The 22,715-nt window shown below is 40.6% G+C and overlaps 2 protein-coding genes and 1 long non-coding RNA gene across 7 annotated transcripts; 2 read left to right on the top strand and 1 right to left on the bottom strand.

Annotated features, from left to right (window-relative positions):
• The first annotated feature begins 1,099 nt into the window (after nt 1-1,099).
• On the top strand, nt 1,100-5,854 carry LOC100692818 (coiled-coil domain-containing protein 106). 2 transcript variants are annotated; one of them, XM_003450674.4, is made up of 8 exons: nt 1,100-1,232; nt 1,674-1,743; nt 1,829-1,927; nt 2,047-2,268; nt 2,477-2,533; nt 2,647-2,928; nt 3,052-3,222; nt 3,880-5,854. In XM_003450674.4, exons 2-8 carry the CDS (start codon nt 1,674-1,676, stop codon nt 4,194-4,196), a joined length of 1,218 nt encoding a protein of 405 aa, XP_003450722.1. In that variant the 5' UTR covers nt 1,100-1,232; the 3' UTR covers nt 4,197-5,854. The 2 variants fall into 2 exon arrangements, with proteins under 2 accessions (XP_003450722.1, XP_013130067.1); XM_013274613.2 differs by having other exon boundaries at nt 1,111-1,232; nt 1,656-1,743.
• On the bottom strand, nt 2,063-3,993 carry LOC112848200 (uncharacterized). Its single transcript, XR_003222176.1, has 2 exons — nt 3,859-3,993; nt 2,063-2,362 (listed from the first exon to the last, which is right to left on the bottom strand). It is a non-coding gene; the product is annotated as an uncharacterized LOC112848200 (long non-coding RNA).
• A 1,241-nt stretch (nt 5,855-7,095) lies between the features above and the next one.
• On the top strand, nt 7,096-16,097 carry u2af2a (U2 small nuclear RNA auxiliary factor 2a). 4 transcript variants are annotated; one of them, XM_013274612.3, is made up of 12 exons: nt 7,101-7,711; nt 8,894-9,035; nt 10,499-10,534; nt 10,811-10,914; nt 11,285-11,436; nt 11,566-11,682; nt 11,787-11,943; nt 12,044-12,123; nt 12,586-12,708; nt 12,801-12,887; nt 13,605-13,853; nt 13,944-16,097. In XM_013274612.3, the coding sequence occupies exons 1-12, from the start codon at nt 7,663-7,665 to the stop codon at nt 14,076-14,078; spliced, it is 1,431 nt and encodes a 476-aa protein (XP_013130066.1). In that variant the 5' UTR covers nt 7,101-7,662; the 3' UTR covers nt 14,079-16,097. The 4 variants fall into 4 exon arrangements, with proteins under 4 accessions (XP_025767258.1, XP_013130066.1, XP_005455446.2 ...); XM_005455389.4 differs by having other exon boundaries at nt 7,104-7,711; nt 11,787-11,925; XM_025911473.1 differs by lacking the exon at nt 10,499-10,534 and having other exon boundaries at nt 7,096-7,711.
• Nucleotides 16,098-22,715: the final 6,618 nt, after the last annotated feature.

The following is a 22,715-nucleotide window of genomic DNA, read 5'->3' as shown; positions in this document are numbered from 1 at the left end:
TACCTACGTCGGACTGCTTTGGGTCCTGGGCAGCCGTATCCTGCGACTCAGGTTGCGGGCAAGTCTGTCCACAGCTCCACCCACAGCTCCACCAAGCTCTATTTTGGAGGTTAGACCCTCAATGTTTCCACTGTACCACATGACCCAGCCTGCTAGGGAAAACAGCACCAGCAGAGCTCCCGAGTACACCAGCAGATCCCCAAAGTCTTGGCCTTTGATCTCCAGTGGGGCAAAGACCCCCAGCAGCAGGGATATCACACCCAGCAGGTCCATCAGCACAGCAAACACCAGAGCCACCTTACAGTGGGACAAGCCATCATACTTCGGTGCCATTACTGCACTGAAAGAAAGAGGGAGGGAAGCCTGTTCCTTTAACATATCAGCTTTTATATCTTTTGACTCCATAGTTAAAAATATATACATAAAATATTTAAACAAAGTCATATTTACAACATATCCCTGATTTTCACACATCTCTACCTAAAAAGAATTTTAAAAGAAGCTAACAATATTAAAAAAATGTATATATATAAAAATAATTTGAAAAAATGGGAGTAATGCTGATAGCACTGTTTATACCGGCCATGCTACACTTATAACACCTGTGGATGCGCGTTTAACGCCCTTTACAAACAGATTTTATAGTTTACATGAGCTAAAACAACATTTTACTAAATAAAAAGCACAAAAAACAAAACAGAACACTTACCTCCTTCTTACGTTGTTGAGTACTTAAAATTCAAATGTTTCTATTGGAAACTGCGCTTTTGTTGTCCTTCCGCATACAGTTTGTCAGAAGCGACCAGTCGACAAAGCTGAAACCTGACACCTCGTCACCTGTTCAACCTGTCCTGTAGTTTTCCTACACCGGAGAAAAAACAATGAAATGTTTCGAAACAAGTGAGTGGAAAAGTTAGTTTAAAAGTGAGAAATTTCCCAAATATCTGGAAACAATATATATTTTATATTAATATACCTAAACGTTTACTCATATATTTAACTACACGCACGCAAATGCCGTTATTAAAAAAACGACCAAAACATTTTTTTAAATAAAAGTATCTGCAGCGGGCGGTCATCCGGAAGTGACGTAGGAGTCTCAGTAGAAAAAAAACCCCGATAATTGTTATTGTTAGCTTGTTAGCTAGCCGACGAACTGGTGAAATGGAGATATGACGGAGTTATAACGTCTTATTACATGTGCAAGACTAAGTTATTACAAACATAAAGTGGTATGTAACAGTTTCTGCAGATGATATTCGTAACTCGGGGATTTTAACAATGTGAGAGTGAACTCATTAAACTTGAGGGTGCAGAAAGAAAGGGATTGTAATTTTATATTGTAGCTAATTTTTTGTGCTAATATTACAGGACGCTAACATAGGGCTCTCTTCTGAGCGCCGTAGCAGGGCGCTACAAACTTATATTTGAGTAATACAATCAGTTTCACTGTTTTAGCTTCTAATTGCATGGGAGAGAGCTGTGTGATAAAATTAGCTATGCTTTGTAGGCTCACTGCGTATGCATAAAGCACAACACCCCCACGTTGTGAGAGGTTTCCGGTGAGCTGTAGCTGTTTAGATAAATGTGAGCACATCATCACTAAATGTAAGAAAGTCACTGAAGACACCTTTTAAACTGTGCACTAATCAAAGGTTTGTCTGTGGTGTGAGATGGAGGACGGAAACAGGAATGATGCTGCGTCCACATCCAAGAGCCACGCAGGCTCACTCCACCTGCAGAGTAAGATTTCGAAGTGGTCCCAGCACATAAGATCGTCCTGTCTTTGGGTCAAGCATGATAATTAATTGCTGTTGTCTCTTCTCAGCGCCAAAAAATGAGGACGCCTATGAAATTTCTATCCCCTATGAGGAGGGCAACTTTGAGCAGCAGGGATTTTTTAACCAGAGTGATCAAAATTTTGATGGTGAACATCAGCATCAATACTTTAAATCTACTCTACAATAACTTAATTCCATACACACAATCTCTTGATGTGCATTATTAGTTATTGGCCAGACTAACTATACCATTGGTACTCTTCAGAGTCACCGTCATCTGCTGGACCATCTCCAGTCAACAATTCCTACATGGTGATCACCAACCTGCGGACCCAGCTGCAGATCTCTCTGGAGAAAAACTCTTGGCTGCAGAAAAGAATTGAGGACTTGGAAGAGGAGAGGGACTTCCTCCGTTGCCAGCTGGACCGCTTCATCTTTTCCACAAAGAGCCAAGGACAGGAGCAGAGTCAGAGCCAATACAGTAATGGTGAGGACAGGGGGCAGGTGTGAGTTAATAACATGTCCAACAGTTTCACCAGTGGTTAATCCATGTAGGGGACTGGCAGCTATCCTATCTGTCACTGGGGGAGAAGATGGGTTCATTAATGTTACATGGTTAATGAGAAACAGATTTTTTAGCAAGTCTATTAGAATCGAAAATAATTTTTTATCTCTTGCTATTTGTTTCTCTTAAGGATATGAATCAAGACGATTTAACTGGAGGGCAAGAAGAGAGGAAGATCGTCCTGCTGGTAAAAATTTGAAAAGTCATAATTAGATATACCCAAACAGCCTGTTAATGTTATACTTTATTTCATATATTTTAGCTTAGCTTGCAGATTCTCAGATTTCCTTCTCTTTATAGAACAACAGAAGACCGACTCTCAGCATTTCCCCTCACGTCACTTTATGCAGCGAAGGCCTGGTCCTCCAACTATGGTGACTTCAAAAAACCACGTGTCCAGTCCATTGACCAATCAGCTTGCATCTATGAATGCTCTCTTCAACTCCACACAATCCCAAGCCATTTTGCAAGGCCATAGCCATAGTACTTCCAGTACCACAGCCAGTGGCAGCAGTGGCAACAGTAGCAGTGCTGCAAGGTCATCCATGAATGAAATGAGTGGGCACAGCAACGTAGGTCCAGGTAATACACATGATACGGCATAAAGCTTTGCATCACCATAATTAACTGAATGCAATCAGTGCTTTTAATATGTTGTCTTTTAACTATTGTGTTTAGTTAAATAGAACATTTTTGTCTCGTTAGATTCCATTTCACTACTGGGAGAATCAGATGAGTATCTTGAGCAGGATGGCTACATTGAGGAGGAGGAGGAAATGATATCAGGGGAAGATGTGATGTCAGACGCCATTAACAGCAACAGACACCAGTTAAAAAGAAGGCGGGTCTTCCGACCTCCAAGAGAACGACAAAGAGGTGAGGAGAGGAAAATCTCAACATTTAAGTGTCCTTAATACTGACGGTATCTAAAAGCTGGACATAGCTTTTGGGTGTCATTGACTGATTAGCAAAACATAATGACAGAGCAGAGAAGGAGCAAACTAACTGAAACCAAGAGGCGATTATAACAACAGAACACACAACATGAACCACAACAAATCACAAAACTGATAGCGAATCACAAAAGGCCTGGGTCCAAGACAAGGGACCACGCTAGTGGGTGTCTTAAACCTGCATTCTTTCTAATGACCAGCAGGCTGCAATTCCTAGTTGAAAAAAATTTTAACCCATAAAAAGAATATACTTGATTTCTGATGAGTTGATAATTTCAATTGTTAGTTTCTAATCTTGTTAAATACAGCATTAGGTTAATTATGTAAAATGTGATCCCACTTAAAATACAATAGATGACAAAATGTAGGTATGATTTAGTGTGTGGATGCCTTTTAACATGCAAGTCGCTGCCTGTGCTATGAGTGTGCAGTGCCCTCTCTTTCTCAGTCAGATTTGTGATATCTGGCCACAAAAATGACAAGTTAATGCTTAAAAACAGCATTTCCGTCTTTTACATACTATGGTCATGAGTTGCTCATGAGATTGTAGCTGACTCACCTGTGTGTTTTTCTTCTTCAGTGAAAGATGCTGCTGGAGTGCTTTTCCGTTACAAGAAGATCCTACTTACATACCAGCGACTAAAAAATATGTCCAAAGCCTTCCAAATTCATGGCGTTGACCGCAACACAGTGGCTTCTACCACGCCCATTGCTGAGCTGCTGCTAGTCGCCCCAGAGAAGGTGGCAGAGGTGGGGGAGTTTGACCCATCCAAGGAGAAGCTGCTGGATTATGCCCGGCGCTGCTACACTGCCCTGGATGAAGAGACACTTAACAGAGTCCAAGCCCTGAAGAAGAATAACCTGCTTCTGCCCATCTCCTACAGGTTCAGACACTAAGGAAAGAAAGAGAGAATAATGGGCGATCTCCCTAAACAATAAATGTGGTTTGAGTAGTAAAAAGAAAGGCAGTTGGGTTCTGCTGCAGCAGGCTAGCTCACCCCCAAGAAACAATATTCAGATCATTTTATTGTTATTATTTATTATTATTTTGCTGTCTCAGCAATCTGGTTCTGGCCCCTTCACATGTTACTTTTACAAACATCCTACACGTTTGTTGTTTGTCCTTCGACAAATCTTCACTGCAGTGGGTATTAAGGATGTGGGGGTGCCTGCTGCAGACAGAAAGAAAAAAAACAAGCTTCTGTTGTTGAGGCCAGGATTCAGGTATGTCTGTGTGATCCAGATTTGGTGACAAACAATGTGTCTTTACCAGGATTATAGAGGAGACAGCTTTTTCCAGTACTTAGATGAGCATCTTTAGCTTACCTCATTTAGGTCTCAGCCTTTATTGTGCAGAGCTGAACTGTTGTTTCCTTTTCTGTTCACAAAATCTGAATCAGTTAGAGATCAGAAGTTCAGTGTTAGTGTTTTATATATTTCACAGCGTAGATGAACGCCTGGTAGATTTCAGAGGCAGGTGGAGTTTCAGGCAATACATTCCTTCTAAACCAGCCAACTGTGGCATAAAGCTTTGGTGGAACTGACTTGAAACAAATGAGAATATCTGTCATAGATAAGTGAAAACGCGTAGGTATGGTAAACATGAATAATGGGGTCATAAATGACCACTCTGTCACTTTAGTCATTAAAATATCTTGGTCACTTAAGGTTAGTAATAATAGTAATATGACTTCCAGCTGGTCTTGTGTCTGCATTACTCTGTTGTTCCACTGAGGAGTGCACCAATCCTTTTTTGTACATGACCTGCACTAAATTACAGTAGATGTCACTTCTTATGCTTCTGATACCGAGGCTTCTGTAATGCATTGTGACACTAACACATTTTTGTAAAATACGGTTTTGGAGCCTTTAAAATGATTATTACTATACTGGTTTTATGTAACATTGTGTAACTTTTGGTTCCTTGTGAAAAATTGTGAAACATTTTTACAGTGTCAGTTACAACTTTAGCAAAAGCAGCTTAATCATGCTGACAAAAGATGTTTTATTCCTTCCCAATGCTTTCTCGATGCCGCTGCAAGTGCATGTGTAAAGAGCTCTTCAGTGAGCTGTAGTTTATAGGGATCTTTTACATTTCAAAGCGGCACACACATTGACTATTATGTACAGTAATGTATAGTGTGTGTTCCAGTGAAGTGAGACAATAAGTCCTGTTAGAATAAAACAGACTAGGTTACAGTGGGATACTGTGACTTTTGGCTTAAATTTTCATATCTCAATAACCTGTTTTCCTAACAGTGATAAGTACTCCAATTTGTGGAACTAAAGCCATTTTTAGTGTTTGGTTGTGGAGCTAAAGAGCAGGCAGTGAATCTGCTGAAGAGCCTTTTAAAAGTCATACCAGTGTGCAGTGTTTAAATAATGTAACGTATTATTCACCAAATGTATAGTAAGACTCAGAATTCATTACAGCATAGATTTCATACAAAAAATGTAGATTTATTTGTCTGTAAAATTGCACAGCTCCACTGTTTATGACTCATGAACTCTACTGTTAAAACATAATACTAATTAAAAGATTTCATTTCTGAGAAGTAGTGGGAACTTCTAATTTTATTTCTACTTTAATGGACTTGTTGCATCGCTGGTGCTGGGTGAGATGTGAGGTGATAAAGTGTCTTAGTAAGTTATTGTGGCACCACATGTTACCAGACCAGCTTCTATGTCTCTGAGATTCTACTGAAGGGATGGAGGGTAATTTTTCCAAAGATATTTCCTCATTTTTACTGCTTTGATGGAGAATACTGTCCAACATGTCAGTCCAAAAAATTCAAAACTGATGTCTAAGGAGGTTGAAAACTGGTGAGTGTGATTGCCAAAGCTCACAGTGCTGTGAAAAAGTGTTTCCCTCTTCTTCAGTTCTTATTTTTTTGCACATTTGTCAGACTTACGTGTTTCAGATCATTAAAAAAGTTTTAATACTAGACAAAGACAACCCAAGTAAATACAATATTTCATTTATTGAGGGGGAAAAAAGCTATCCAAACCTACCTTGCCTTGTGGGAAAAAGAAAGTAATTGCCCCCTAAAGCCAATAACTAGTTGTGCCACCCTTGGCAGTAAGAACTGCAATCAAGTGTTTGCAATAACTGGCATTGACTAATTCACATTGCTGTGGAGGAATTTTGGCCCACTGTTCTTTGCCAAATTGTTTTAATTCAGCCACTTTGGAAGGTTTTGCAGCAGAAATGACTTGTTTAAGGTGATACCAAAGCATCTCAATCATATTTAAATCCAGATTTTAAATAAGCCACTCCAAAATCTTAATTGCTTTTTTTTAGAGGTGGACTTACTGGTGTGTTTCAGATCATTGCCCTGCTCCATAACCCAAGTAAGCTTCAGGGCACAAACTTATGGCCAGAATTTTTTGCTTCAAGATTTTTTGGTAGAATTCATGGTTCCAATAATTACAGCAAGTTGTCCAGGTCCTGTGCCAGAAGACTAGTGCAAGACAGTGAGACAGTAGTCAGGTTTGCAGTAGGAGTGACAGATGGGTTCAGGGTGTGGGTGGGATTATATCAGGTGATGAAGGTGGGTGTCACAGAATACGATGGTAAGTAGAGAGAGTGATACGGAGGCCTGTGGCGACCCCTAAGGAAGAAGTTAAAAAAAAAAAAAAACTAGCAGTTTAAGAGTCTGAAGTTAAAGGTTTCATCTTCACTTGAACTACAAAATAAAACTTTGACACTTTAGGACTTAGCATGTCCTTAGCAGATAAATTAACTTTGATGGGAAAAGAATAAAAAACAAGCGAAAACGGACACTGGAGCGTCTCTTCTTTCTCACTCACCGGAAACAAGGCATTCATCAACTTCCTGTGTCACGGAGCTCCAGGGAGACGGAGCAAAAAAAGCGGGCATACCGAAGTCTTAATTGTTTTCTCTAGCTTCGAAATATTTGAAAGCGCATATATTTGGCTTATAAAGCCGAATAACTGGCTACCGTGGATCATTAACTCCTCCGGATCCGCTTTGGGCTCCGAAAAGAAGCTCATTCATTCGGCGTTGGTAGCTAGCTAGGAGCCACGGGCCCACTATTCTTCTGGACTTTGCTACAAGCTAGTTAGCTAACGTTAGCAGGCTAACCCATGCGAACACGTTTTCTTTATCAATGATTCTGCCTGTTACGTTGTAAATAAATACTCTGCCGCTAATATATGTTCTAGTTAAACATTTTTCGATAAATCTATCGTTAGGTAAGCTACTAGTCGAGGCTAACTTTCCGGAGCTGCATCTGCAAGACACTTGTTTTTAAAAGTGTTGTTCACTTTGTTGCTAGCTTAAGCTAGCCACCGCCAACTGAGCAACGCAGTCCCCGAAAGCGTAGCAGGCTTCAGCAGAGAGATGTCGGACTTCGACGAATTCGAAAGACAGTTATCTGAAAACAAACAAGGTAAATCACTTTTTTCTTTTTACATCAGCATTTAGAACGCCAATGGTGCCTTTGTTTGTACAGGCCGCCATCAGTTTATCCAACTGTGGCCATGTCTATTTACTGGAACAGTATAAGCAAATTACTAGCCCACAGTTTTACGGGAATATTGCTCGTCATTTTATTCTGTTGGATGAGCATTTTTCCGACTTTTCTGTAAATTTACCGGTAGCCAAATAAAAACTAAATAAAGGTTACTGTTTCTTTAAAGCATTGTAAGTTTATATCATGAGCCAAGACCAGCTGACTGAATAATTGGTGCAGCTAGCATTCATTCTTTGCAGCTGTTGCGTGCACTGAACGTTTCTAATCCAGATTACTGGATGTTATTACATCAAACTTTTCGACACACAACCAGTAACTGTACCAGTTTAAACAAAACTTATCCGACACAGACTGTTTTCAAGGTAGATTTGTATAGATCCACACACTATGAGTTGCATCCATGTAGTGGATGGGGTTTATTAAATTCTACAAGCTGACCAAGTTATTATCTATAAAAGCTGTGGTCTTGTTTTTAAAATGCTACGATAACCAGTATTTATTTATAAAATGCTAACATAACCACTTTAGCATTGCCTTATAATTTCAAATATCCTGCTGTATAGCACTACAAGGCGTTGGTCTTATGTCTATGTAAAGTTTATTTGGTTTATTATACCAATCTGTAAGGTAAGCTATGTGTACACCCATGCGGTACACAGGACTAATATTGTGTGGTCTCCATAGGGCTTCAAAAATAGCTGTGGCCTGTGGACATGGGCTTTTTGTGCAACCATAGACAGGGAGCAGTGGATCTTTTTGGGTCCTGTAGGTTATGAGTGGATATTCTGTATCCAGCTTGTCTGAATGGATCCTACAAATACTCTTTCAAATTGTTATGAGGCAGTTTTGAGGCTGTGTTAATGCTTTGAGCCATTCCTCATGGCCCTTGCTATCTAGGAGTGCAAGACAGTGGGAACGAGATGTAGTTGGATGTGGATTGTACATTTCAATTAAACATCCACAAGATGATCAGTGTTAAGTGTCACCTCTCACTGGTTTTAACGCTGTGGCTAATTGGTGTATATCCCCAGCTAGCTATGTATCCCATTTATGTGCAGTCATGCAATTTATTAAACACTTAATATTTAATTCCTACAGCTGAAAGGGACAAAGAGAACCGCCACCACCGTCGGTCCTCGTCCCGCAGCCGCAGCAGAGAGAGGAAGAGGAGGAGCAGAGACAGGGACAGACGTAGCAGAGACCGCCGTGGAGACAGTAAGGAGCGGAGACACAGACGCAGGTCAGTACCAGTATGCAACTACATCTGGGCCAGCAAGCAGTCAAAGCTACTGTTGCGTCAAGAATCGCCCCACTATACTGGAATGTAGTGTACATCATATAGTCATCACACTGGCCGAAAATAAAGCATCTCCAAAGAATAGTTCAGATTATATTAACCTCTGGACAGCTTCCTAGTACAATGACAAAAGCTACTTTACGTGTAAGAAGCTCAGCTTGTGAGTCCAAGTAAACTTGGATCTCACAAACATGCAAACACTTTGTACATTTTTGAAGTTTTAAATTGCCCTACATACATATATATATATACACACAATACAAATGTGTTGAAACACCAGCTTGTCTAAACACCCTCGACTTTGCGCTGACATCCAGCCAGTTTCGTGCTGCACAGTAGGTGGCTGCAAATTCCAAACTCAAGCACATGCGCACAAGAAACTGACACTATAAAAATTTGTTATGTTTGCAAAATGCAGCCCTCTCCTTCTTGGCTTTTGCTGTCATCTGTTCTTTTTCTTTTGTTTGTTTGTTTTTTCTGTGTCTTAATAGCATATTGTGTTACTGTTCAGGACAACAAATGCACTTAAACACATTAATCAGAACTAAAAACTAGCTTAGGGCAATGAGCTTCTGCCACTTCCTGTTGACTGTGGAACTCATCATGCAGAATATCAAGAGTCAAAACTGTTTTTTTAAAAAGAATTTCAGGTCAGTCCTAGATTAAAACACACAAAAAGTGCTATTAATAAAACTCCAGAAAGAATCTTTTCTGAAACATAGATTATTTGCATATTCACAGTTGCATAATATCCGGTGTCTCTGAAATGTGCTCCCACTTTTTCCCGTGACAAGCCTGATCTGCAGTCTTTGATCAAATCTCCTTAAGCTTCTCGCTGTGGGAAAATTGTCCATTCTTCCAAGAACATCATCTTTGATACCAAAGTGACAAAAGCTTGCCTGTTGATGGGGGAACACATAACCCGTATGTGTTTATGCTCACAATTCGCCAGTCTTTCCTTCACTTTCACTTTTGGATTGCATGTATATACAATAAATTTTTATTTGAAGTCACACATCTCCTTAGTGACTGCTTCATCATGTTCACTCTCTTGCGGACTTCTGCAAAGTTTTCCAGTTTCCTGCTTCTTATTGGCTGTGAATGTGACCTCTTTGCTTGACTGCTGCTTGACTCTTTTGTTTCTCGGTACCAGTATAAAACACGTTACTTGCAGATATGCAGTGTGAGTAGTTAAAAAGATGTAATATTTGACTCCTCAATTTTTAAGGATGTAATTTGTGCTTTCATTGCCTCATTAATTGTTTGAATTCGTGCCAACTGTGAGGCTCACTTAGTGACTGACTGACTTGTATTCAAAATGGAAGCTCTAATTTTGTCAAGTGGAAATGTTGGTTAATGTGTTTATTATTTGAGAGAAATGTGAAACCCTTCCGATGTCATTTCAGCTCACCATCCAGCTTCCCCCAGGACAATGCTGGAAGGTAATACAGCAAACTAACACAAAGATGGTTTGTGCATTACTGCAGCAACTGGATTCTAATTATCTTCTTAGATTCTGTCTACCATTTAGTATGTAAATAACTGCCTGGTTGAGGGTTTTCTATCCCTTTTATCATCTTTAACATGAGTTTTACAGTGTTGTGATTGAAATGTAGTCTGTCTTGTTCATTTCTGAAATCAAACCATCGTTTCCTGTAGTAGTCCAGTGTGAGCTAATGAGAGATATGTTACATGATGATTGTCTGTTCCTCAAACAGCCGTTCTCCCCACCGTGAGAAGAAGAAGAAGGTAAAGAAGTACTGGGATGTCCCTCCACCTGGTTTTGAACACATCACTCCCATGCAGTACAAAGCCATGCAAGGTAACCATCCATTTTCCTTCTCGTCTCATCTGTTTATGTTTACTACAATATTTGATGCTGCATTACTTGATTGAAAGACATCTTTAAAGTGGATCTATTATGCTTTTCCTTATTTTCCCATCCTATATTAAACATGCTCAGTTTGTGTAAAAGTACTCGTTTTCACCCTTAACAGTAACATAGTAGAACTAAGGGGCTATACCAAGGCCCAGCTTCAGATGAAAAATGATTAATGGAGTCCAAAAATGCAAAATATGAAGAATAGAAATGAGCATAATAGTTCCACTTTTATGTGCATATTAATCTCCTGCATTGCTTTATTGAAACAACAGAATGAGGTTGTTAAATATTTCCTGTCTTCACGCTCCAGCTGCAGGCCAGATCCCAGCTACAGCCCTCCTGCCGACCATGACTCCAGATGGCCTGGCTGTTACTCCAACCCCAGTACCTGTAGTGGGTAGCCAGATGACCCGACAGGCTCGTCGGCTCTATGTGGGTAACATCCCCTTTGGTATCACAGAGGTGAGTAACAGGACAGCATTTGACTTTGGCTCCTGCCCTATAAACATCCTGCAGTAATTTATACTCGTGTTTGGTCGTTATTGTGCAAACTAACACAATCTGTTATTTTTTCCCCTCCCTTCTGTTTAGGAGTCAATGATGGACTTCTTTAATGCCCAGATGCGTTTGGGTGGTCTTACTCAGGCCCCCGGCAATCCCGTTCTTGCAGTACAGATCAACCAGGATAAGAACTTTGCCTTCCTTGAGGTAAGTCAATTTTCCCATGAACATTGATTGTTCTCTCTTGGTATAATCCTAAAACCATGTTGAAATATGCAGTTTTGAAGTCAGCCATCTTTTGTCTTGTGTAGTTCCGTTCTGTGGATGAAACAACACAGGCAATGGCCTTTGATGGCATCATCTTTCAAGGCCAGAGTCTTAAGATTCGCCGTCCCCACGATTACCAGCCCCTGCCCGGCATGAGCGAGAACCCCAGTGTCTATGTGCCTGGTATACAGACAATTAATGGTTTTTAACTCTAATTACTTCTGGCACAATTCTCAGCAAATTGTAATCTGTGTGAACTCAATTTCTCCATTAATGTTTCTGCCTGTTGCTCCTCCTGCAGGTGTGGTGTCCACAGTAGTCCCAGACTCTGCTCACAAGCTCTTCATTGGTGGCTTGCCTAACTACCTGAATGATGACCAGGTCAGTGTTTGTGCCTTAAACAGCTCATCTTTTCTTATAAGTGCAGTACAGCTTGTTCAGTATCAATTGTTCTGCACAATACACTTACACACTCACCTTGCAAAACAGCCCAAACAACACTATACATTGCATTCTGTTATACTTTGAGTCCTGTATTTCTCACATGGCTAAAGAACCTCAGAGTGTACTGTGTTCTTTCTTGTGCTTTTTCTTAAAAAATGTGCATACATCTGCATAGAATTTCCACCAGTATTGAAACATTAAAACATAGAAATGCTATACATACTGTGGAAGAAGCAAAAGAGAAGGAGCATTGTGTTATTCTTTTTATTTTTGCTGTCATGTTACCCAGTAACGCACCTTGAACAGTGGTGTTCATGTTGGGAATGTCTGGTGTTAGTGAGACCTGTTGGAAACCATTGGAAATGCCTTTCAGTGACCTTTATGCATCATGTGTGCTAGGTGAAAGAGCTGTTGACGTCATTTGGCCCTCTGAAGGCTTTTAACCTGGTGAAGGACAGCGCCACAGGCCTATCCAAAGGATATGCCTTTTGTGAATATGTTGATGTCAACCTTAATGACCAGGTAACCAGTCCAACAGAATATACAATGCTATCTCTGTAGTATTTGAAGGGTTTTTGAAGGCATGGTTTTCAACCTTGTTGATGTCATTATAGGCTATTGCTGGACTGAACGGGATGCAGCTGGGAGACAAGAAACTTCTGGTGCAAAGAGCCAGTGTGGGATCGAAGAACGCAACTCTGGTAAGTGTCCAGGAGCTGGACAGATGACAGCGGGTGGTGGGAGGATTGATGCTCTTTTAGAGAGTGTAAAATGCATAAAGATTGTTTGGCCACTCTTCTCCAGCAATTCATAAAGTTACTCTTAAATTTAACCATTTACAAGTGCTCATCTAAATGTAGTACATTTTTAGTTGCCTCCCCCTGCTTTTATTATTATTTTATAATGCTTTTATTATTTTATAATAAAAGCAGACAAAACGCATGTAGCAGCACTTTCCTTATCACTGCCTGAACTAATCTATGTGTAGTACATCCATTCGGATTCAATTGGATGTGGTACAATAATAATAATAATAATGAAATATGAAACAGACTTATTACTAACCGGCTATGGCCAATGAAATACTGCTGACTGAAGCTCGGCATGAAATCAGTTAAAAAGTGGTTCACCTGAAAACACATTTTCTCAATATTTTATGAACCAGCAGCCGACATGACCTAAGGTTAAAGCTGCAACCACACTTACGAAAACGGTGATTGGAGACCAAACAGAGTTTAAGCTGAACTGCGATTGTTTGGTAACAGGGTTGCCTGGTGGGTGGCCATGGCCTGTAGTTTTTTAGCTGTGAAAATAGATGTAAAGAATATTAAATTGTTGGCTTTATACAGTTTACTGTAAAATGTAGAGAAAGCTGTGCTATAAAATGCCTCATCTAACCTTTGTGTGTCTCCTTCCAGTCGAGTATAAACCAGACTCCAGTGACGCTGCAGGTGCCAGGTCTGAACAGCTCCGTGACTCAGATGGGCGGCCTGCCCACGGAGGTGTTGTGTCTGATGAACATGGTGGCCCCTGAAGAGCTGTTGGATGATGAAGAGTACGAGGAGATTGTGGAGGACGTCAGGGATGAGTGCAGCAAGTACGGCCAAGTTAAAAGCATTGAGATACCTCGACCTGTGGATGGCCTGGAAGTGCCTGGAACCGGCAAGGTAGGAGCCGTTTACATTTGACTTGTGGTAAACAATGCTGTGAGATGTTACAAGCCCTCACTGCTGTTTTATTTTTTAAAAAAATTTCAGATCTTTGTGGAGTTCACATCAGTTTTTGACTCCCAGAAGGCCATGCAGGGGCTGACAGGCAGGAAGTTTGCCAACAGGGTGGTGGTGACCAAATACTGCGATCCAGACGCCTATCACCGCCGGGATTTCTGGTAGAGGACGCATGACGAGAAGAGGGGAATGGGGAGGGCGTGCACTGCCAGTTTCCAAATCAGCCCCCAAAGTGATTTTTTTTTCTTTTTTTGTAGCGCAACGTTTCAGGTCGATCTGGGAGTATTGTTTGTTTGACAGTGGTGATATCCAGATTATCATTGGAGATCTTCACGAAATATTCAGCAGTTAAAACAGAATTGGAAATAGAGAAGGAGGAGAATTTGTGGGGTTTGTTTTCAGTACGTAACAAAAGGGGGCTAGGTTTGGTTGCTAGTGGTGTAGCTGGGTGGGTGGGCAAGTGAAAGATTTTTGAGAAAAAAAAACAAAGTGTGTAATAATAGGTCCAGGGGTTGGGCGAACATTTTTTTTATACTTTGTGAGACAGGGATGTCATTTCTGGGTGGGAGGGGGGGTGCCACACTTTAAGGTTTGTATTTAAATGGAGTTAGCCTGTTTTAAGTACATTAGGACGGAGCCGTGGTAGGGAACTTACTGGAAGATTGTGGTTGAGAGATGGTGGGGGGGGGTTAAAAAAATTGTGACAGGGAGGTTTTGGGGAGATGGAGAGGAAGACAGGAGGGCATTTTCATTTGACCATCCAGTGTAGATACACAGTAGCTGTAACATCCACTTCAGTTTTTCTGTCATCATTAGAAAGGCAAGAGAACGCTCTTATACTCTTATTATTTTTTTCCTCCCCCCCCCTGTCTGGACTCTGTCATTTCCTTATATTCCTTATGTTCATCATTTTCATCAGACTGCTGCCCCCACCCCCGCCCTTCAGGACGATCTCTAGAAAATCTGTTGTCTGATTGGACTCTATCTGAATGTCAACTGTAATTGTTCTGATACTGTGTGTAGCTTCACTGATTTCAGCTGTAATATCACCCTGCATTCAGCCCCTTAGAATAACACAAACTGCAAAAAAAGGAGAAAAAAATAATTTTTAATTATGCGCTTTTTTTGTTTTTGTTCTAATTTTTGCAACTTTTGTCACGTCCATCTTTTGTGAACAGCATTTTAAAGGTGAGATTGTTCTGTCTCAGCAGTTCAGCCCTGATTTAGTTTAAGAGACAATAAAGACAGATTGGGAGGGGATTTCATGGGGGGATATATATTTCTTCCTTACCAACGAGCCTTAATGTTATTACATGTCAATTTGCTATTGAAAGAAATATGGCTTACCCCTCTACCAATGATGTCTATATATTCATGTATGTCACTGTCTTGTCCTTCAGCCAGCTCACATTTTTCCTCGTTTCCCAGCAGATTTGAGATGTAAGATGTGTTGGACCCAGTTGTTTGTTTGTGCAGCGTTTCACCTCTTTGACAAGACCAAATAAACACGCGACGAATACCCACGACTCATGTTGTACTGCAGAGTGAAACTAAAATCACAAAATGCCAGATTTGTCTTTCAAAAACATAAACAAAATCAGAATTAAAAGTAAAACTAACACTACAATCTCCTTCAGAAATTTTGGGCTTTGAGGAGATTATTTAGGGAAAAACAAAGTAACCCGATTTTTAAATTTTAGTGTTCACCGTTAGTCATTGTTCTGCTGTTGAACTATTTGGAAATTTCACTAAATCTGAGGTCAGCTGTTGGGTTGATAGAAAACAGTCCCTGTGTACGTAGACACAATCTGCTTATCGCTCGTCTCCCTTATCTTCTGCCCTGTATCCTCCGAGGACCACATGTTCAAACTGTATGGGCTTGAGACTGCTTTCATTTGATCCTTTGGTTTGCTTACAGCCCTGAAAGAGAGACTGTGTCAGTGATAACACTTTAGAGATGTTACTCCTTACTTTCTGAAAATCTGCTTTTCTTGTTTCTTGTTTCTTTCTTCTTTTTCTTTTTTTTTTTTTTTAAAGTGTCTTTTAGTTTTTTTTTCTCTGGAAAAAATGTGATTTCTTAAATGATTTAAAACCTAAAAGCCACATATAGTTTATAAAAGCAGAAGCAGTCTTTCATTTGTCCAGTTTGTTTTCAAATGTTGATTAAAACATGAATTTACATGACTGCTTTTCTTCCCTTTGTGCTTCCTCTTCCTGTGCACGCCCACATCCATTCACCACACTGTAGCACAGTTAATAATGGAGATGGAGTAGACTGGAGCTACTGTACAGTCAGCTTCATTGACCTGATGGCATAATTAATCAAAATGTGTAGTTATTGGTAATGTCCAAATGATGGTGCTATTTCACAGTCACTAGACTGACTTTTTATGTAAGGGTAGCATAAACATTGGTCACACACAGGGGCCAGACCCCCTGTTTACCTTCAGAACTGCCTCAGTTCTTCATGACATAGATTCAACAAAATGCTTGAAGCATTCTTCAGAGATTTTGATTCATGCTGACCTGTTAGTTGCATTCAAGCAGCCAGTTTGAGATGATTTGATCTTTGCGACATGGTGTGTCAACCTGCTTGAAGAAGTACTCAGAGGTGCATGGATATAAAGGGATGGACAACAATATTTGGGAATACTGTGGCATTTAATTGATGCTCAGTTACTTCTAAGGGGCTTCTAAGTATGCCAAGAAAATATCCCCACGCCATTACACCACCTCCAGACAGCCTGAACCTCCGATACAAGACAGGATTGATTTTATGTTTAAGCCCAATTCTGATCCTACCAACCGAATGTCATAGTAGAAATCAAGACGAGACGATGTTTTTCCAGTCTTCTATTGTTCAATCTTGATGTCCCTTTGTGAATTGTAGCCTCATTTTCCTGTTTTTAGCTAACAGGAGTGAGAGGAGCATGCTCTTCTGCTGCTATAGCTCGTCTGCTTCATCGTTCCATGTGTTGTGCATTGAGAAATGCTCTTCTTGCTTGTAACAAGTGAGTGAGTGATTGCCTTCCTTCCCATTCCTCAGTTTCAACTTCAGCAGGTCATCCTGACCACGTTCTCGAGCTTTAAATGCATTGAGTTGCTGCAATGAGTGATTAGAACAGGTGTACTTAATAAAGTGACCGTGAGCATATAGTTTTCATATATATAGTTTTACATATATTTGACAAATTTGTTTTTAAAAGTTCAACTACCTGAACTAGACAAACTGAATTCAACTTTATTCCATATACAGGAGTGTACTTTTTAATATATATGTGTGTGTGTGTATATATATATATATATATATATATATATATCTCATTTATTTTCTTCCAATGAACCTATTTATTTCTTTTTTTTTTCTTTTTTCTTTTCTTATTTCTTTCTACATCTCACAAGGTACAAAGACTTAGGCAGAGCAAAAGCTGGATCGCCTTATTCAGCCGGGATTTCATGTAAAATGGTTACAGGAAAGCAACTACACTCTGTCATGCAATAATGTCCTGTGTCAGCTCTATACTACCCATCTCTATCTGCATCGCTGCACCTCACTGCACAAAACCCAGCAGCAGCAGGGCCTCTGATGCAACACTCACTACCCAGTTGTTCCCTCCAGACAAAGGTAAATCAGCAGCTCTCTCATGCAGTTGAAACCATGTCCACTGGAGCAAAAATGGAGAGCTGACCCTGAGTCTTTTAGAGATGGCTGTCTGTCATGAGAGCTGCTGAATGTTATTGGCAGCCCTCCCTCATGTACATTGTATACCCTCCCCAGGCCTAATGCTGCAGTAAAGGCTTGTAAATACATTATCTCCCTCTAGTGGTGGATGCAAGACTCCGGTGATGGTCATTGTCATTCTAGGCAGTGCATCCCCATTGATCTTCATTCAGAAAGATAGAACACTGCAGCAGTGGGAGAGTGCAACAGTGGAATAGAATGGACACATTGAGTACATGATCCAGTTTGTATTTAATCCACAGGAGGTTAAGCGATGTAAACACCTCACAGGAAAGAACTTAATAATACATACATGTCAAAAACATTAGTAGAAATGTGTCCTGTTGATGTTCTTCCACCTGTGTAAAAATGAGATTTCATGTGTAAAAAAAAAAAAAAATGTCAACGACATCTCCCTGTCACACTGTCAGAGCTTATTTGCAATAGAAGAGATCAATCATAAATGAAATGCAGACAAGCCAAAATGGCACATATTTGTAGTGTTTATCATTTAGAAAAGGGTCAATGGGCAGGAAACTGGAACTTTAAAATATTAATCTACAGAGCAACAGCTTTAAACAGAACACGTAAACTGCACAAAGACTGCAGGCAGTTTATCTCAGAATGCATGAATTAATGTATAGGGTAATGGTGGTGATGAAATTTGGGAATTTACAGTTGTAGTTTACATACATTGAACATGAGCATACATTTTATGGTAAATATGGGCTTTTAATGAACACTTTGAACTGTTCTTTTTCCAGGGTAGGAATCTACGCCATCAAATATATAAGTCCATAATATTAATATTTGGTCTGTTAGTAAATTCAATCAACATCCATCAACAAGCTTCTCACATCATTCTGGTTGGATATTTTACTTGTCAGAATTGGTAGAATTCATTAAAATTGATTGGTTTCCTGGCACAGTTAATGTTAAGCTAATGTTAGCCTGCTTTTCAAAACCAGTTTTGTTTTGCTTTTGTTCAGATTGTTCCTGAACATGCTTGCGATTATTGACCCAACAGTGTCCACGTTTCAACTATCTAGCTGTTGATTCGAGGTGAAGTTGAAGAATTTGGACCATGGAAATGTGCTGATATACCTGAATTACTTGTACTTACATAAAATTGTTTAAAATAATGGATGATCTTGGAATGTTTTTTTGGAAATAGCTTCAAGAGACCTTCACAACTTCTCTAAATCTGCAGTTCTCCTTCTTATAACTTCATTGAGTTCCTTGCACTTTCCCATTGTTCTGAGCACTGGTCAGTCTAATGAGTGATGCCAAACAAATCCTTTGCATGCTGGAAAAGAGAAACTACCCTGCCCTTGTGGTGTTAAAAGACACTCGAGACCTTTCAGCACCACTTATTAAAAGTTTAAGTGCACGTATAGATTTGGTGTATAGCTGTTAATGTGTACCAAGACACATACATTAATATATACATCCAGCAGTATGACTGAACATTAAATTTTCACTTTAATCCAGTTATTAAGTCTTACCCCTGAAAAGATTGAGGGTTTTCTCCTAACTGCCCACATCGCTCTCAGTGATCTCCAGGCGTATACCAAAAGGTCAGTTTATCTTTTGCTGTCTCAGTGGCATCTGCCTTAACAGCTGCTGTTAATAAAAATGTGTCCTTTTCTCCAGGAAGATATTTACCAAATGACCATAGAGCATCATATCAGATCTGTTACTCATTGATCTGTTCAAAAATGACACTGACTAACAACAATTTACTACCTAATAGAAGGAACCTGTATCTCTTTATGTGACACAGTGGTACATCTGTGGATATATGGGAATTTGCTTCAAGGTGTGATGTGTTGTTCCTTCAGAAATGCTCTTCTGCATACGTTGATTGTAACGGGTAGTTATCTGAGTTACTGTTGCCTTCCTGTCAGGTCGAAACACTCTGGCAGTTCTCCTCTGACCTCTGGCATCAACAAGGCAGAGATGCCCAGAGAACTACCGCTCACTGGCCATGTGATTGGCTAATTATATATTTGCGTTAACCAGCAGGTGAACAGACATAAAAGTCCCCCTTTTCCCTTCCCGGATACTCAGGATACTTCTGCAGTCCCTTTTTTTGTTTTATCAAGTTCATTACTGAGTTTTAAAGATTTTTGCAGGATTGTTAGTAGTAGGAAAATCATCAGATGCTTCAACCGGGCAAATACTCGTAGTCAGTACTACTTAGCAGCATGAAACTAGAATTTGCTGTAGCTGTAATATGCATAAGTGTGAACGGCATGCGCATGGGTGCATACATGAGCGTGCAGTTCAAGCATAAATCAGCACTACTGACAGGGGCACTACAGTGACGTTAACACAAGACTGTTCATGTCAGCATAATGTAGAATATTGATGGCTTCCGACTGTCTGTGGACACTTTGTATCTATCTTATACAGTGTTGGGTAAGTTACTTTAAATTAGTAACTTAGTTACATTACTAGTTACTTCTCTAAAAAAGTAACTCAGTTACTTCAAGTTACTCGTTACTTTCAAAGTAACTAGTTACTAGGGAAAGTAACTTTGGTTTTACTCAGAATTCTCTTGTTAATGTGTTGCTTCTGTAACTGGATACCCAGCCAGACTGCCAGTCTTCTAGCTTGCTTACTTGCCACAAGTGCACTGTGCCACCTACCAACAGAAAGGAAAAAATAATGTGCACATTTCCACGAGAGAAATCCCACGCCTGGACCGTCGTTGACCGCCGCCATGATTCTAGCCTGCTTTTTACATCCAACACAAAAACTGCAGTCGTGGTGCTTTTGATTGTACTCAGAACTCGGAAATTCTGCCTTCTGAATAGGAAGATGTAGGTAACACCAGACTGCAGATGAGCTGCATACAGAGCTGGACTGGGACAAAAAAATCGTCCCGGGCATTTTGACTAGAGACCGGCCCGCCATTATAGGAAAAATCATAAAGCCTTTGAATGAAAATAAACACTGTTGTGACAGTGATGTACACTGTTCTGATGGTATATATGTATCAATCTATCAATTGTTTGTTGTAAGATTCAGATAATTATTTTTTTAAAAGCGAGACATTTTAAATGAGAATAATAAAGAAAAGTATTTCCTTGTGCCCCCCTTTCCCTGTTAATGCCCTACCTGGCCCCCTGGCAACACTTTGCTAGATCCGCCCCTGCACAGTTACCAGCTGTCAGCTACTTAGAAAAGGATCCTGGTGTTATTTGTCTCTCAGAAACAGTTCATAACTTCCCTTCAACTCATCCATGTCACCTAAAAGGTAAACCTGTTTCTCCATCACCTGTTCAGCTCTGATGATTCAGTAAGGACATCTCCTGGTTTCATCTGCATGTTTCCCTCTCACCACATATCCAAACCGATATCATGACCAGCAGCTTTACAGCTGTGGCTCCAGCAAACATCAGCTGATACTAGAAATTAATATTAAATAAATTCTAACAGCAGCTGATCAAGCTTAAACGTGCTGCTGTTGTTTAACGCGACATCCGCTGGTTTCCTCTTTCTGGCGCAAAGTGGGCGATAAATAAACAAGAGAGAAAAGCCGATCAGCTGATCATTGATCAGTTTCGTGATTGAAGTAGAAACAGGAGAAGAGAGAATGAGAGAAGAAGAGGCAGCTGTGCAGCTTCAGCTTTGTGTCTTTTTCATTGTAGCTGAAGTCCGGGACAAACTGTGTTCTTTTTCACCTCAGTACGAAACGCGTAATATTTTCTCTGAATACGAGACGATTCTGTTTTTTACGGGACGGTTGGCAACTCTAATAATTAACCGTATGAACAAAATAAAGTTCAACATCAGTAACATAGCACCCACCCAGCTGTATAGAAACTCCATCATGCTAGCTAGCACGCAGTACGAAAATGTCAGCATACCGAAAATAAACTCCACCTAAACTTGGTTTATATCTGACTCAGATAGACTGCAGGTCATAACTTCTTACCTGAAGTTCAGTTCACCTGACACTTGGACGGGCGGCCGCTTCGGGTCTCTCCTCTTGCCTCCCTTTTCCTTCATCCACCTGCTGGCTTCCACCACTTGCTAATGTTATTGAGTCTGTGGAAGCACCACGATATCCACCACACGAAGTAACGAGTAACGAGCCTATCTAAATCCCAGTAACGAGTAACGCGTTCCTGGTTTTGGCATAATAACTAGTTACCGTGCTCGTTACCACAATAATAACGTAGTTACTGTAACGCGTTACTTAATAACGCGTTAGTCCCAACACTGATCTTATATGATGGACGAGCAGTGATGGTGTGTGTAATTAGAGGAAGCGGTTTTAAAGAATTGGCGCACATGTGTGCCTTAAAACAGATAGTTGTCCTCCACATTAATTAATCTATCATGGATGTCACGCATTTAGCATGTGCCCTCTGTCTGAAGAGGCCATCTGCAGACTGAAAAAAGGAAAAGAGAAGCAGAGTTTGACTGTTTTGGACATTCCAGGTGTTTATTTCCCTGTCACAGCCTGCGGCCTACTTTGTCCCTTTTCTGCGATTGTCTCCTGTTCTGTGTTTCTGTCCCCGACTCACTCTCGGTTTGCATCCCCGCACTGCCCCCACCTACTCCACCCCCGCCCTCCCTTAGTGTTGCTGGCTGCAGGGTTTGGCCTCCCTCTCTCCCTCTCTCTCTCCCTCTCTCGCTGTGCCACGTATGTAACCTAAACTGTGGAACGGCCAAGCAGGGATGGGCCACGAGAAAAGCTTTCCACAAGATCAGCCTGAGCCTCTGAAGTCTCCCTGGACCTTGTTCAGTGAGGAATGAAATGGGGGCTGCACATTCTCATTTTCCTCTCTGTACCGCTTCATTTCAGCCAGTGTTGTCCATTTCTGCAGCTACCTCAGACTTCAGCATTCCCTCACTGTCTTTTTCCCCCCTTCTATATGCGTCCCTGCATGGTGTGGCTCTTTTTAAACCCCGAGTACACTTTCAATCTGTCTCTCTGTTAGATTTTCACCTCTTCACAGTGTATTGTGTTGCTGTAAAATGCTGTTCTGGCCCCTCTCATATAAACACAGACTCCTCCTTCACCCTTACTTAATGTCATTAACAGGTGGCTGTCCGAAATAGACACA

Source organism: Oreochromis niloticus, linkage group LG11 (genome assembly GCF_001858045.2).
Source record: "Oreochromis niloticus isolate F11D_XX linkage group LG11, O_niloticus_UMD_NMBU, whole genome shotgun sequence".
Lineage (NCBI taxonomy): Eukaryota > Metazoa > Chordata > Actinopteri > Cichliformes > Cichlidae > Oreochromis > Oreochromis niloticus.
This window is presented reverse-complemented; position numbering and strand designations above follow the sequence as displayed.

Coding starts and splice junctions, on each gene's coding strand:
- LOC100692818 (XM_003450674.4), top strand. CDS start 1,674: ATGGAGGACGGAAACAGGAATGATGCTGCGTCCACATCCAAGAGCCAC. Junction 1,928..2,046: donor GAGTGATCAAAATTTTGATG/GTGAACATCAGC, acceptor GGTACTCTTCAG/AGTCACCGTCATCTGCTGGA. Junction 2,534..2,646: donor AGAGGAAGATCGTCCTGCTG/GTAAAAATTTGA, acceptor TTCTCTTTATAG/AACAACAGAAGACCGACTCT.
- u2af2a (XM_013274612.3), top strand. CDS start 7,663: ATGTCGGACTTCGACGAATTCGAAAGACAGTTATCTGAAAACAAACAA. Junction 10,535..10,810: donor CCCCAGGACAATGCTGGAAG/GTAATACAGCAA, acceptor TTCCTCAAACAG/CCGTTCTCCCCACCGTGAGA. Junction 11,683..11,786: donor AGAACTTTGCCTTCCTTGAG/GTAAGTCAATTT, acceptor TGTCTTGTGTAG/TTCCGTTCTGTGGATGAAAC.